The sequence below is a fragment of the Agelaius tricolor genome, unplaced genomic scaffold (assembly GCF_023055355.1).
Source record: "Agelaius tricolor isolate 1412-34295 unplaced genomic scaffold, bAgeTri1.0.p SCAF_1, whole genome shotgun sequence".
In the NCBI taxonomy this organism is placed as follows: domain Eukaryota; kingdom Metazoa; phylum Chordata; class Aves; order Passeriformes; family Icteridae; genus Agelaius; species Agelaius tricolor.
In genome coordinates, this window is record NW_027269261.1 from 29,741,573 (window position 1) to 29,758,055 (window position 16,483).

At 43.0% G+C, this 16,483-nt stretch overlaps 1 protein-coding gene across 6 annotated transcripts in view; it reads left to right on the forward strand.

The window, feature by feature from the left end:
* The first annotated feature begins 4,566 nt into the window (after positions 1-4,566).
* MOCS1 (molybdenum cofactor synthesis 1) overlaps positions 4,567-16,483 on the forward strand; it is a 29,973-nt gene continuing 18,056 nt past the window's right edge. The window contains exons 1-4 of one of the 6 annotated variants that reach the window (XM_071428189.1): positions 4,586-4,723; positions 5,151-5,327; positions 12,429-12,561; positions 13,178-13,345. In XM_071428189.1, the coding sequence (XP_071284290.1) occupies positions 4,601-4,723; positions 5,151-5,327; positions 12,429-12,561; positions 13,178-13,345 (601 nt within the window). In that variant the 5' untranslated portion in view covers positions 4,586-4,600. Of the gene's footprint in view, positions 4,724-4,808; positions 5,076-5,150; positions 5,328-5,734; positions 7,264-12,428; positions 12,562-13,177; positions 13,346-16,483 lie in introns of those variants that run through there. The other 5 variants (XM_071428159.1, XM_071428168.1, XM_071428182.1 and 2 more) reach the window with 5 other exon arrangements.

Below are 16,483 nucleotides of genomic sequence, written 5' to 3' on the forward strand. Positions count from 1 at the left end.
TCTTTTCTTCCTTCCTTTTTTCTCCTTTTCTAATTATATCAACCTCTGCTTTTTATACATTTCTTAATTCCCTTAATCCCCTTGTTGTGTGGCTTTGCAAAAGCATGGAAGAGTAAACATATTCTTTGCTTTAATGTGTAGGATCTGTTGGATTTCTTAATATTATACAGACCTTTACTCTGGACACCACCAAATACTGTTCAAACAGAGAATGCAAACAATTTCAACACTAGGTTTAGCAATATTAAATTTCCAGTTTTTCTTTTCTCATGATTGTGAGCAGAAAAGATTAATGATGTCAAAGGAAATGCAGCAAAGGAGGAGGGTAGTAAGATGAGGGAAGAGAGGGTTTCTCCAGCACATGGACGGTAAGGAGGAAAAGGAGAAGACAGCATTGACATATATTTGCTAACCAGCATGGTTGGTTCCATACAAATTATTTTCAGACCAATTTGTTCTGATTTCTTCTGCATCTGTGCAAGTACATCTGTTTTTGTGGCAGCCTTGGCAGTGGTATTTACCAAATCCCTGTTTGTAAGTCTGTGTGCTTTGCAACACATGCTTTTTAATTCCATGGAAGCATGGAAGCAGCATGTCCTAGAGAACTGCAGATGTTATTTTGTGTCAGCTACCAGGAGGAAACACTAGGAAGGCTCTCACTCCACTTTGCACGTAATGAGGAAAGCAAACAGAAGCCTCTGCTGTATCAGCTCCCTAGGATTTCTAAGCATAGACAAGAATTATGCAGTGGTTTGCTTTGAACTGTAATGATGATCCTGAGCAACAGTGAGACATTCTAAGGTAGTCATTTGTACCTCACATGTGCCCTGAAGTTTGACAGTGAATCTCTTGGTAGTAGTTTCTTTTAAGAAGGGCCTATGCTGTTCACAAGCAACAAATGTGGAGAAGGATATGTTCTGCTGTTCTGCTCTTGCAAGAGATAGACAAAACAGTGAATATGTTTTGCAAGTTTTGTTATTTCATGCTCAGTTTGCAGGAAGCTGGATATGGAGGCTTTCCCTTGGCTTACACTCATGCAGTCTTTCCTAACTGCAGTCGCAGCACGAGTCCTGACTGTGTTCCAGCTCCACGTGAGGACAGGATCAGGTCTTCTACTTTGCCCTGGTTTCTGTTCAGGCATGTGGCCCAAAGTTTCAGAAAGGTGTTGAGTAACTCTTGATGGATGTCTTGTTTCTACAATAAGGCAGTTGTGATTCAGTGTGACAGATGCATCCAGCTCACAGCTTGACCTCTCTCTTGAGACTTTTGAGTCATTATTATTTTATTAGTAACATATCTCTAAAACTTTGTTCAGTGCTTATTTGAAGCATGAATAACACTGGAAGTAGTCCAGTACTTTGCATTTTTATATTGTTTTGGTATACACTCCCAGAGGATATGAACAGGACTCTGCCCTTCAATTGCCCGTGTGGGTTTAACACCCCTTGGCAGGCACACAGACCTTTACAAACAGCACAGTGCAGAGCCTTTTGGGGAAAGTTAGCTATTCCCTGGATGTGTAGGAGTGCCGAGAGAGACCCACCCCTTAGGTATTAAGTGTGAATTCAGCAACATCTTGAAACAAATAAGCAGGTAAATAAAACAGGGCTAATCTAGGACCCCTGGAAGTCAGAAAGAAGGCAGCAGCAGGAAGAGTAGGAAATGTCTTTCTTTGGAATTTGTGATAAATAATTACCTTGTGTCAAAGACAAGTGAATGTCTTCATGATGTCTAGAAGACAACTGACACACCAGAGGCAAGGGTTTGCTTTGCCCAAATGTCTCGAGCCTCACTAGAGTGGTCTCTGCAGTTAGAAGCAGACAGGCATTATCTTGCCAGGATAGAATGTCACACCCAACTTTGGTTACAACGGAAGGGTGTGACACCACGCAGCACCTTGGAGTAGATACACGAACCTCAAACCCTTAATAATATTCTGACTACCAGTCCTTTGGATAGCTGCTGAAAAAAGCAAGGAAATCAAACTTCCAGCTGCTGTCTCTGGTGCTTACTCTTCGTGACCTGTGACATGGCATGGCACAACATTACATGACACGACATGACAGCGCACCAGTGAAGTGAAACGAAATCATGTCTTATGCAGACGTTCTTACTTCATTACACTTACTTCATGGCTTCATTTAATGCTGGGCGACTGTTTCTGAAAACCAGCAGTAGATATTCCTGAGAGTAAAAGTTTGCCTTTGGAGGTATAAAAGCTAATTTTATGCTGGTTTAATGAAACATGTCTATATTTGTACAACCTGAAAACAGAAAAAAATACAAGGTTTCAAGTATGCAAAGACAATTAATTTCTTAACTTTCCAGATATGCTGAGCATCACCATATTCAACTAGACTGCAGATTCTGATGAAGCAAGCAATATTTTTTTTCTCTTGATGAGTTTATAACAAATTTTCATCTTTATTCATTGCACATCTAATTAAACCTCTTTTGCAACTGAGTAGTTCACTGAATTGAACAATTATTACATTTAATATGAAGCTAAAGTGCCTTCTGTATTTCAACTGTCATTATCACTTGCTCTTCAAGTAAATCCAGAAAATCCTTTAATTACAGTTATTCTAGTTCTACAGGGAGAAGTGACGCTTCATAAAGCTACTGTAAATGTCAACATCAAACTTGTTTCTGCACCTTTTGAAAATTGTAATTTGAACCAATATTTTGTCTACTGTTTTGGTCTGTGCATATGTTACCTTGACATCACACTGGTGGACATGGCTTCAGACTGGATATTTAGCCACATTTTAGATCAGTCAAGTCTGTATTTCTTTTCAAATGGCTTAAACTTTGGGTAGGAAAAAATAGCAATACGGTATTAAGTTTTCCTGTTAGTCTGTAACCAGTCTAAATACTGAATAAAGTCTAAAGTCTAGAGTGAATTGGACAGCAGAAAGGGTTTTACTACAGAGCAAAGATTTAACTATAACCTGACTAAACAATTGAACCTGTACCAGCACACATAATTTTGTCTGGAAATAATGGCTGACACAAGCAATAGTTACTCAAACATCAACAAGTAATGCACAGGTCAAACACTAAAGGATTAAGACTGTGCAGAGAATTGCTAATGTGTTTTTAATAGGTAGCTGCAAATTAAGTACCCCTGACACAGCAATTTTGTAATGGAAAACAAAATTCTTTTAGAATGGAAGTGTGATCATGCAGTAGCATGATGTGTAAAATTGTGAGTTTAACACTTAACAGCTGCACAGTTCCAAGTCTGAGAGCAATAAAAGTCATTCAGGGGATCACATGTCTTTTGGAAGAATAGCTGACATGATTCAGGGAAGGTGATCCAGGGAAAATTTGGGCACCCTGCCAACCACTCCTTTGAGGTGTAAAGTATGTTCAGAACAAGTGGTTCCAGTTCAGCCTGGCAATGGGCAAACATTGCAGACCCTCACCTGGAGATGGACATCAGGGTACTGGACTTTTCATCATGAGCCCCTTGTCTGTGAAACACTGAGAGCATGGGAAAAAACTACATAAGGCAGGAAAACTGAAATATTGCTTTCTTATGCTCTGTAAGATCCATTATGCTTCATTTAGTCACTGTGCCTATCTTCTGACAAGGTTGTACAGATTTTACTTGAGACTGGTGCTGACTAGAGGAGTTGTCTCCACCACAGATGTTCCCCAACTAATGATATTCATGATTTCCATCCTCTGGCAGCCTTGCTGGGATACCTATCTCACATGCATGCCCTTCAATGCATGTGTTTCCATTGGAGGCAGCCAGCAGTCAGAGCTCAGGCTCCACACCTGGCTTCTGGAGGGCTGACGTGAGGGTGGGGAAAGGCAGAGAGCAAAGGCTGTCAGTGTAGGTTTTGCCCTTACTGCTGAGGGACATGGGGCTTGGGTCACCAACAAAGATGGTGTCCTGGCTTTGCATTCCCAGAGGAATTTAGGGAAGTGAAACTGCCACAGATGGTGACAGGCCTTTGAAGGGAAACTGTATGACGAGTGGCTGAGGCCACTTGGTCTGATCAGCCTGGAGGAGACTGAGGGGAGACCTCATCACCTTCCTCGTGAGGGGAGGCAGGGAGGCCAGGCAGACACTGATCTCTTCTCTGGTGACCAGTGACAGACCTTGAGGGAATGGCATTAAACTGTGTCAGGGGAGGTTTAGGCTGGATATTAGGAAAATATCCAGGGTGGTTGGGCCCTGGAGCAGGCTCCCCAGGGAGGTGGTCATGGCACCAAGCCTGTCTGAATTCTAGAGGCTATACTCTTGGGCACATGGGGTGACTATTGGGGATGATCCTATGCAGGGCTAACAATTAACTCGATGATCCTTGTGGGTCGCTTTCAACTTAGGATATTTCGTGATTCTGTGAATTGCCCGGTACCGCTGCCCTGGGAGTACCCAGCGGTGCCGAGGGACCTTGCGAGAAACCTCCCCCCTTCCCTTGGCCAGCTCGCCTGAGGGGAACGAACTACAACTCCCGGCGTGCAGCACGGCACCGGCCGCCGGCCGCCGCTCCGATTGGCTGCCCCCCCCCCCGCCCTCCCCGCGTGACGGCGCGGAGCCGGCGGCGGTGGCAGCGCCCCCCGTGCGCTGGGGCAGGGGAGCCGCATGGCGGCGGCGGCGGCGGCGGCGCGGTGGGGGCGGCTCCTGCGGGGGGCGCGCGGGGCGGCCTCGCGCCGCGCCTGCAGCAGCAGCGGGGTGCGCGCCAGGGCCGCCTCGGCCGCCGCGCAGGTGAGGCGGGCCCGGGGGGCCGGGGGGCCGCGGTGCGGGCGGGGGGGGGGCGCGGGGGAGGTGAGCGTGCCGTGCCGTGCCGTGCCGCGCCGTGCCGTGCCGTGTCGCCGGGGGTCGCGTTTGGGAGTTTGAGTGGCGGGCCGGTGCCTCGTCCCTGGGAAGATGTGTTTCGTGGAGGGGCTCTCTGGTAACCGTGGCAGCGCCCGGCGGGGTGAGCAGGGGTCTCGGGCACCGCGGGCGGAGGCTGCCGGCGCGTTCCCGAGAAATGCAACCTGTCTATAGAATTTTGCAAGGTACTGGACCGACCTGTGGTTTGTGCGGTGAACATGACCTGATTGTGTATAGGGGGGAGGTAAGAGTCAACAAAACGTGTAGTAATACAGAATGCTGTGTATCCTTCATTTGTTGAAATGTCACCCTTACTTAGGAAATACGTGGGACACCCGGTCTGATGGACCGAGCCGGTCCTGTGCTCCTGCCCAGCCAAAGGAGAGATTACACAACACTCTTTGATCAGCCTGGGTCAAAACCCGAGTGGTTTGGCAGCTTTCAGTGGTTGTGCTCTGATGGTCATACGAACTTCGCACTGAACCTGTTTGTGCTGGTACTGGCGTGAAGTCAACTCAGGAGTTGCCCTGATACAGCTTCTCCCGGTTTAACTTTTGGTCCCTCGGGTGGATTCGGTCTCTTGGTGTCTCTTGTTTTCCAGAAGAAAAAGCTACACGGAAAGTCTAGATTCAGTAACTGTCTAGCAGAAATAGGGCATGGCATACAGAGCAATCCCAGCTGGAACATGATTTATTGAGTTACTTGCAATTGCATGGCTGGCTTCAACAAACAGAAAATAAGCTAAAGCTACTAGTGACAGACGCCGTGTCGCCAGAATTGAATGCATTTACTGCCACTTACTTACTTAGAGGAAACCAAATGCATTTGTGCGTTGCTTTATTGAATGCTTACTTGACTCCGAAAACTAGAAAGGTTATTGAGTTTGTTTTGTTTGGTTGTTTTCCTAGGCCATAAACATTTTTATAAATTCGGGTCAGAATTACTTTTCACTATTTTCTTTACATCGGGTAGCTGTACCAAACATTCAGGAACAGTTTTGAGGGAGCTTAATTACAACATCTGTCTGAAAGTCCCTTAGGGGCAAAAAGCCGTGGTACCTGGAAGAATGGGCTGGGCGATACCCATTTGTGGTACAGTAAATATTAGAAGTGTGCCAGGGCACTGGCTCATATCCTGCAGGGCTTGAGAAATGAGCTAGTGTAAAAAACAGGCACTGCAGACTTAGCAACTATACAGTGATAATACACTCATTGCTCCTTTCTGTTCTCAGTTTCTCCTGGGATTCACCTGTAGAGAGAAGTAATTAGCGTTACAGCCATAGGGGACAGTGAAATGTGCTTTCAAATGAGAGAATATTCAAACATTCAAAACAGTTGTGAATACTGCTTGACTGTTTCCTGTGCTGGAGCTGCAAGTATTCGTGGGTTCTGTTTAGTTTCCTGAGGTTTTGGGGAGGAGGTGTGTGCAAAGGGGAGAAGAGAGCAGTAGACTATATTTCAGTCCCCTTTAAAATGGTCATTCCAGCTATGGAAGGAAGAACTCGGGCAGTTCAGGAGACAATTGGGAGGCTGTGTCCAAGGCCATCCATTCAAAGTCTTTTGGTTGGGTTGCAAACAGTGGGCTCAGTACAGCTGTTGTACCAGTGCTGTGCGGTGAACAATTTACTTGTTTGAATCTTGGTTTTTGAGATACAGTTGTCAGTCTCGGAGGTGTGCGCAGAGTGGAGTACCTTTTTCTAAGACTAGAACAAGGCATGAAGCTACAGGCACTCTGAAAGCAGCATTTTCACAGTTGTTCTGTTGTGTGCGAGCATTTCTTTGGATTTTTCTTGACTAGTTCACAGTTAACAAAGTTTGAGGCCATCCTGCCATCTTGTACCCATGATAATATATGTCCAGAGTCTATTCTTGAACTAAAATGATCAGGTAGGATGACCTATTTCTACTACAGAACTGGAAATCAGCATGTTTTTTTTTTAAATTCTGCTCTAGATGTATCATGTCCAGTAAGGGTCTTGATACAAAGTTTCACTTAATCTTTCTTCATCTGTTCTTGTAGAGCCTGTAATCCAGATATAAACACCTGAAAATTTCTGTGGCCACAATGAAGCCTTCACTGCTGGGATAAAGTGGAGAGTCCAGCTTGCCCAGAAAGACCTCACATGGCCCTAATTCTCGGCCAGTCGTGTCTGAAACGCTCTGTGTGCTGTTGGTCTGTTTGTGGGCAGCCAGTGGCAGTCCCTGGGCAGTGCTCTCCGTGCCAGTACCCGCAAGTGTAGCCTGCTGTTTGGGGTCAGCTGTTGGGCAGCAGCTGCTGAGCCCTCACAAAAACATTTGTCTTGGACTTCTCAGCTTAGACCTCATTCTGGCACTTGGCCTACTTAGACCCAGTTCAGCCTCTGCGGTTGTCTGATTTCCAGGTTGAACCAAGGACATTATGTCACCGCTTCCCTACAGACTAAGATGCTAAAGGTGAGGCGTGAAAGAGAAGAGCTCTTGCTGAGCTGTGTCTGTGACACTGCAGCAGTGTTGGGTGCTACACTGGGACAGCAGTGCTGTGCACAAACCCATTGGGATTGCAGGAGCTTGAAGAGCCAGTGGATACAGGAAGAGCATTAACAGTGTCATGGGTACACAGGTAGTGGTAGTCCCTGAGGTCTATGCAGAACTCTTTGCAAGCTTTAGAGTGCACAAATATCACTGGGGATGAAGTGAAGGTGGAAGAGTAGAGTAAGGATCTTCAGCTTGATTAGTAGGTAAGAATTCTGTTGTCGGCCCCCTTGTGTTTAACTGAGCCTTTCTAGCATCTGTCAGTTTGTGGGTGTTCCTGGTAGTTATTAATACCTCTGCTGACAGCTTCCAATTTTGCTGCATTGTTAAAATAGTTCTCCTGGAAATCACAGGTGACTTGTCAGGTCTGAAGGGTTGACAGCTTGTCAAAATATAGCTGCTAGGTGCAGTCATCTAAACTCTCATTCTTTCAGTACTAGTATAGAACATGTGATTGACAGCCCAGAGAATGAACCTGGTTTTTTTTCATGGATCAGATAAAGTACACTGTGTGACAGGGCATATTCCTCCCATGTGCAGAAGTGTCTCCTGTCAACTATGGAGAGAGGGGACTGGGGACTTGTGGGTTATAGACATCCCTTTTGAGTGAAAAAGCTATCTAATTGGGCATTGATATGTTAAAATACCAGCAACCATCTACCTTTTCCTACTTCAGGAAATTGAATAACCTTTTTCCTGTAGCCTGGAAACTGTAGCAGGCTTTTGCTTTCTTCCTGTTCCAGTAACTCTCACAAAGGCTGCAAGTGACAAGGTTCAACCTCAACCTATTCTTCCCCTTTGGAGAATCCTACTTGCACAACAACCTGAGGGAATGCTTCATCCTTGTTCTGAGTTACCAGGAAGGCAGCTGAGTTCTCATCCTTGATAACTGGCCTTTTCTATGGTATTGATAAAAATAGGAGCTGGTGCTGGGTGCAGTAGCAGTTTTGGTAGTACAGGATCCACCTCTGCTGGAGTTCAGGCTGATGGGTATCAGCTATTATGGCTTATGGGTATCTCCTAATTCCTCTGTGCTGAAATCTAACTGGTCATAAACTGAATAGCTTAAAAATTCCACCTCCTGTCATTCTTCCCTCCCAGACAAACCCATTTCTGTATACAACAAGAAAATGATGGAAATAAGTTCTAGTAGCTGTGTAAAACATTTTTCTTTTTGCCGTTCTAAAACACGCTACTTTGCAGCAAGAGTTAGTTATTTCCAATAGAAACTTTTAAGTTTATTGAGACCAATCTTTGCTGAGTGCCTGTTCTTTTAATGCTGCTTCTGTACGGTTCACTTTAGAGTAATTAATGAAGGGCAGTGTTGTTCCTCTTACTTTAGCTACTTTACCTATAGCAGCCATGAAGATGGATGACAGACCAGCAACAGAACTGGTCTCCTGTGTCCCCACTCCAGTGGGGGCTCTTTCCTGAAAACAGGAAATTATTTTAAGCATTTTACTGTCTTTGAAAGTATGCAGTTTTGTCTTTCATTGCATAAAAGCATTAAAGTGTCCCTCATTTGCCCCTGCCTTTCTTCCAGGGAGAACAACCTTTCCCTTCTTTCCCTGCCTGTAATGCAGACTCTAAAACTGGGAGGTGGGAGGTTTGTACTGTTCTATCTTCAAGTGGAGTGGTAAGGAAGCCCAATCCTGAAAAAGATGCAAAAAAGCATTGGTGGGAAAGAAACAGGAGAGGAGGGCTCCCACAAGAGTGGCTCAGATAATTTTAATAAACTTGGGAGTGCTTTCCCTCTCAAATGTGAATACCTTTCCAAAATAATAGAAGGAGAACATCAAATATCCAGCCAGGCCAGAAAGCAGCATAGTTTTCAAGAAAAAAAACCACTTTTTTTGTGTTGAGTTTTTTCTGAGTTTGGCAGATTTAAAATATCCTTAGATTTAGTCTGTTCAGTGTTGAATTTTCTGACTGAGGAAGATGAAGAAATGAAGTCTGGATATTTACCTGGACTCTTTGAGTTAACCTGGCTTGTATTTGGAGAAACACTTACTTTCAATAAGTGGAACAGAGCCAGCATTTCTATCAAAACAAGGGACTCCCAACTTAGGATTTTTTTGGTAACCTAAAGCTGTGCAGAGCTCTACCGCTACCCACACACCCCTAGGCTGGAGCATTTTCCCAGGGAGTTTAAAAACCAGATGAGTTGTTCAGAATGCTGCAGGAAGGGGAGCTGAAGTGTGTGAGCAGTGGGTGTGGCTGCAGAGTGGTTGCCAATTACACTTCTGATGCTGCCAGGAAGGGAAGGCCAAGTCTGGGCAGGGCTGGCCTTGCACCCCGTACGCCTCTGCTGTTGCAGCCCCTGAAACTGAAAGGCATTGCTTTCTTCCGGCAGTAAAGCAATTTCTTGGAAACTACTGCTGCGGTTTTATCAGGGGTAAACAGATGTTTTCTGGGCTTTGAAACAGCCACTTTGTATCTCCCTTGTCTCCTCTAGCTCCTCACTGCTATGGATATTCTTAGAGTAAGGTCTTCTTATCTTACCACAAAGCTGTTTGGATCAAGTATAGTGGATTGTTTAAAGGTTAGGGAAAAGATTGTGCTGCCAAGAATGACTACTCCTGCTTGTAAGTTTAGCAGGAGCCTGGTGTTAGCGCAGCTGGAAACAAAATTGCTGCGGCTGCTGGTGGCTGAAGTTGGGTCTCTCCCCAGATAACCTTTGCTGTCTGGGTGATTTGATCACTGAGGGTCCTCTATGGCTTCCACTCACCCACAAATGTTTCTTACAAATGTTTTCACAATAAAATGTTTTGAGAAGCATACCTGGGTGGTTCACCATTTTAGCTGGTCATTTCTAGATTCCTTGCAAGGGCTGTAGGGAAATCCTGTGCAGGACTAGCTCCTTTGGTCACTAGTGATAACCAGAGCCAGGGAGCTGATGGCTGTGGCTATGTGTGTTCCTGCCCGGTCCCTTGGCACCATCCTGTACATTCTGATTTTGGTATGTCTGGAGATTTCCCGTCTGTTTTTCACTGGATGTGACTCATGACTTTAGCTTAGATAAGCAGTTTAAATACGCACTAATGTGTCATTTTGTTTGGTTCCTAATTCTGCATCTTAAATTCATGTCAAAACTTTATTTAATCCTTTGCCTGCTGCAGTCTATTGAGACTAGTCAGCACAATTATAACTTGAGGCACAATGCTGCAGCTGATTCACACATGCACAAACTTTGTGAACACCACATATACAGGAAATGGTTTTGTATGTGCCTTTTCACTAGATGTGAAATTCACTGATTGTTAAATGTCTGTATGTGGTTAACTAACGAGGACCCAGTGAAGGTGGTTCCCTTAATTATTTTGTTTTCTCTGGTTTATTTAGTGATGCTAGGCAGCTGGCCTCATTCATGACTTACCAAATTGACCTCCTATAAAATGTTAATTTAACTCTGATGTAGTAGGTGAAAATACTTAGCAGAGTTTGAATTATGTTGGGTTTTGGATGTTTGTATGTAGTGCCTGAAGCAAGTATCCACCAGCTGATAAAAGTATGTTGGTGAACTCTTGCTTTTCTGCAGTACTGTGATAAGAGTTTATTCAGTTACTGTAAGTTTCACTTGAGGTACCAAAATATTTTCTGAAAGTAGCAGAGTGGTTTCAGTTGTGCTTTACAGGTACAGAAAAAGAGAGCTATAACATTGTAATTGGAAAGTCATGGGCTAAAGGCAATAAGACTTCCTGCATTTAGACCTTGCTATAATTAACCTTTCTGGCATTGATGGTACTGATATTTTTAAGTTACTTGGTATAAACTGAACTGTATTTGTTTGCAGCTGCTATTTGGGATATTTGATACCTAATGTGATCATAAAAGCCTAGAATGGTTTGGGTTGGAAGGGGCCTTTAAGATCATCTAGTTCCAACTCCCTCCCATGGGATGCCTTGCACTAGACCAGTTTGCTCAAAGCCCATCCAATACTTCCAGGGATGGGCATCCACAACTTCTCTGGGAAGCCTGTTTCAGTGCCTCACCACCCTCACAGTGAAGAATTTCTTTCTAATATCTAAATCTACTCTTTTTCAATTTAAAACCATTCCCCTTTGCCCTATCACTACAGACCCTTGTAAGAAGTCCCTCTTCAGCTCTCCTGTAGTCCCCTTTAGGTACTGGAAAGTGATAATGTCTCCCCAAAGCTATCTCCTCCCCAGGCTGAACAGATCCAGTTCTCTCAGCCTGTTTTCTTAGGAGAGGAGCTCCAGCCATCTGAGCAGCTTTGTGGCCTCATCTGGTCTTGCTCCAGCAGTTCCTCATCCTTCTTACACCCTCATTGTAGAGGGCAAATGCTCATACTTCCTGAAAATCGTGCTGCTCTAGAATGTATTACATTGTGCTTTAAAAAAACCCCAAATTTTTAAGTAGAAATCACTTGTAATATTCACTTCATGACAGTTAATAAAGAAATTTTTAAAATTCTGATCTTTTTTATTCAGCTTGAACGGGTGTTCAGAAATCACACACTTCTCTTCCAGTTCTACGATGCCCTGCATTATATGTCATCTCTTAACTGAGACAAGCCTTTTGGACGTGTTCTGTTACAGGGTTTTAGGCAGGAAGCCTTCATTGGAAATAAAGACAAGTGTCATGAAACATAATTGTATATAGCAATAATTCAGTTTTGCTGTTAAAAAGATGTTAATATTGCACATGGGATATGGTAGCAACACAGGCAGAGATGCAGTGTTTCATCAACTTCAGGTTCTCTTGTGCTGAAGTGCAGGAAGGGCCTCTGCTCAATAATTTCATTTACCCAGGGGCTGTAGTGAGCACAGGTGATCCTGGATCATTGATTCTGGGAAAAGACAGGCAGTTGAACAAAACCACCTTCTGTTCTGCACAAAAAAAAAGCCTGAAGCACCTATGGCAAAGACGGGGAAAATTGTAGAAATGGATTAAGGTAGGGTGTGAAACTTAATAAATGGCCACTTTTGACAATGGTTTTCCTTGGGCAGCTGTCTATGTGGGAAGAATGGAATAATAATTATCAGTTGAGTTCAAAGTTCATATTTATACAGCAAGTTGACAGGGTAACTGTTCAAATATTTAACACTTGCTTGTTTTTGTTGCAGGAATTACAAAGCTCAGGAAGAGAACGCTTTGTGCTAGAACATGCTGCTCCATTCTCTGCTTTTTTGATGGACAGCTTTGGGCGGCAGCATAATTACTTGCGAATTTCGTTGACTGAGAAGTGCAACCTCAGGTGTAAGTGTCTGCTCTTTCCTTGCACAAAACTCCTGCACATATTTTACAAAAGCCAAGGTTTGGGTTAGGGTATTATTGCTGTGTTGGCCCTGTGCTGTTTCTTGTCTTCACAAAGTAACAATAAATGACAGATAGAGACTAATTGGGGCTGAGCTACTGGTGGGGTGGGAAACCTGGAGCAAGCCTAGGGATCTACTAGAGACAGGTGGAAGTGACAGATCTTTTATCAGACTTGGTGTGGTTTAGATAATGATGCCTCAAAAGCAGGAGAGCTCATACCTAGGCATTCCCACAATTACGTCTGCAAAGTCTGGTGAAATATCCCAGTGCTTGCACCTTGAACTTGGTGTCTCTGCTTGAATGCAGTTTAGATAGAAGTGAGGTCATCTTTTTCTTCACAGTGGATCCATTGTAATTTTGAGGCACATCAGATTAGTCTTGGGTTTTCCTCTGAAGTGAACCACGAAATTGTTAGAAGATTGTAAAATTTTTGCACAGTTGGTGTCATTTGGCATCCATTAAAGACAGCTGCCCTTGGTGCATTTTGCCCATCAATATTAGATTAATTGTTGTGGGTTATTTTTTGCCTCATGTATTTCTGTAACCTTTGCTTCAGGTCAGTACTGTATGCCTGAGGAAGGTGTTCAGCTGACTCCAAAATCAGAGCTCCTAACTGCCCAGGAGATTATCACCTTAGCCAGACTGTTTGTGAAAGAAGGTGTGGACAAGATCCGACTGACAGGTGGAGAACCACTTATCCGTCCTGATGTGGTGGATATTGTGGGTGAGTCCCAAATCAGTACAGAGTGTTTCAGAGTGACTTGGTACACGTTGATGCAAGAATTGCTCTTACAGCTATCCACTGACACAGTCTGGCTACTGGAAGAATAATTACACATTTACTGTGGTGTTTTTTCCCAAAATTGTGAAATGCAAGGTGCCTTTCAGAAATTTTCCAGTTCTGCTCTGTTGCTTGGACGGAGCTTACGTGTCTTTGTATTATACCAGCTGAACTTAGCATTGTTTTTATATTCAACATCTACTACAGTAGCTTGCAATAATGCAGCCTGATGGTGAAAAATCAAGAACTTATATGACCAGGTCCTCAGTGAGGAGGAACAAGTGATATGTGCTTACAAACAAAACAAGCTTTCTCTTTGATTTTTTAGGAGTGTGGTTTTTTGGTGGTTTTGTTTTGCTGCCTTGATAACAGATGTCACTTGCTTGTGTTTAATAAGGAATGGTGGAAAATTCTGTTTTTAAACTTATTGATGAAGACTGTTACTTCAATGGAGGGTAAATTACTGGGTAAATTTTAGAAGTCTGTTTGCTTTAATTGGTATTATGTTAAATGACCTCTTTCTTGAGTTTAGTGCTTTTTGCTCTGTCCAAAGTCTCATATCTTGAAGTAGATTTGTGTAGTGGCAATGAATCAGATTAAGGCTGTGTAGGTGGGTGCACTTTGGTGTATTGTAGACAACTGAACTTGTCTATTTCTGGGCATACACTCTTCTAAGTACTGAAGATAAAAAAAGGTTTATGTGGAAGAAGAAAGTCTTGAAAGAAGAAAAATTGCCTACCAATGCAGTGAGCTTTTATGCAGAAAGTGTTCCCTGCCTCTGCTCAGTTTTGTTCAGGATTCGGATGGAAGACCTTTTCCAAAGAAGATGACCTTCTAAAGGAAGCAGCAGAGCTATTGTTTGTAGAATTGACCTGTTCATAGCTGGAAAAGGTGTGACTGGAGTGAGCTGGAGTGTGTCTTCTTGAACTTGGATTGTGAATTCTGAAATTGCACTAACTTTTTAGAATTCTGAAATACCATTGTCTAGAACATTTTGCCCATGCATGATGGGTTTGGGGTGGTTTTAGTGCTGAGGAAGCTATATGCCTTTCAAGAGACATGTTTCTTTCAAGATAATAGATTCTTTCTAATGATAATAGGTATAATTATTGGCTCCTGTAAAAGGGAACTAGATTTATAAATTAGGTTGCAATTTAAAATACAACAAAGCTTTGCAGTTCAGCACATAATATTGGCATGAAAACGAGTCGAAACCAACCATGTCATCAGTTCAGTGCAGAGCTTTCTTTCTTTCTGTATTGTAGGCACCTTTTTTATTTATCAGTGGTAGCTGCTGACTTAACGCAGCTCTTATGATGTTGATAGTCTAAGTAGAGTAGTCAGGTCACTGCAAAATCATTATTGTATTGCTGCAATCCAGAAGTATTGGTAATGGAAGGATAGACATCTTTTTGTTTTGGTTTACTCCAGTGATAGAATTCTCAAAGGTTTATTTTTGTGCCTGAAAGGAAGAAATGGATCTTTTTGAACCACTGGATTTTCATTATTCCGCCTGTGTTCCTGTTCACAGCTGAACTTTGACAGATTCATAGTGATCATTTTAGTGGATAACAATAGTGCTCTTGGGGTGAAGGTAAGGGATGTCAAGATGTTTGTCATGTTGTATTAGTTCATTCTGTTGTGGATTTGTATTAGTCTGGCTGGGTTTTTTTAAGGCTGTTGGAAATTGTTGAATTAGGTTTACAAACACTTTCTGTCTTCTCAGACTTTGGTGTTACCCTATGGTGCCCCAGTCCAGGATCTAGATGAGACTCAAAAGTAAATATATCAATGTAATAACTGTGGGAAAACTCATTGAGGGAAAATCAAGCCCTAAAATGTCTTCTGCAGAATTTGAGTACAGCATCTTTATTGAAGCCAGCACAATGTACTGGTTTGGTCTGGGATAGAGTTAGTCTGGTTTTCTAGATGGTTTTGGAGAAGCTGCCTACAATATTGCTCATGCTGAATTGGGTTGGGGTTTAAGTTAGGTTTACTTGCAGCAAGTCTTTCTCCAAACTATAAATGATCTGTGAAATACCTTTACTCTTGTGAGTAAAGCTCAAAAATGTTAATGCTGGATTTCTGCTTCCAAATTTTTTAAGACACAAATTCAAGTTTTTTAGTTGTTTCAATGAACAGATACAATTTGAAGCTACTGTAGGAGACTGTGCTATTCAGAGGCCTGCTACAGTTCTTTATTTAAAATCTTTTAACAGATGAACGTACATAAACTGTGAGTCAGCATCTAACACTTGCTGAAAGCTAAATTATGTCCTGGGGACTGGTGAAAACATATGTTTGAGACTTTTCTGAAGCAGCTGATAGGGGAATATAGAATCCATCCCCTCTGAGGTACTCAAAGTTTAAATAAGCATCAGATATAAACTCTCTGAGAGCTATTTGTTATTAGTAGTCTGGGGAGTACACATCTGCACTGATGAAATAATTTTTCATGGGGTGGAGGGTGGAATATTGGATGCCTTTTCATAGCAACTTTTTATATCCATTTCAAGAGTGAAATGGTGTAGGATAGACTTAGTTCATGTGTTAGGAAGCATGCATACCTTTTCTGGAGTCAGTCGGGAGAAGTGCAGTTAAGGAAGTGATTGGAGGAGACTATGTAAGAAAATTGTCTATTTAAGAAGAGGCTCCATATCCTAAAGGAAAACATAAATGTAAATTGGTTTTTTTCATGGCTCAAGCTTGACATAAAAGTTTTAGCTTCATGCTATGCACTTAGAGCATCTGTTCTGTTTCCTTTTCTACTTGGTAGTTTTTGTCAGTTGCCTTTGCTTGTGCCAATTGGTGATAAGGCAGTGACCAAAGGTCAGCAAACAGATTTAATACAGGTTACACCTGGTAGAGTGTTCTCACTGGTCCTTTTTAACTTGTTGGTGTTAGTGTTAAGCCTCCATCTCTAACTTCTTACAGTTGTCTGCTGTCCAGCTTACTGTCCAGCTAACTGTTACTACAGTTGATTCCACATATTAGTTTATTTCCAGTGCCTCATCCAGTATCTCACCCTGTCTGATGAGGAAAAAGATGCATGGATATCAGCTGCTGCCTGTGGTGATCTAA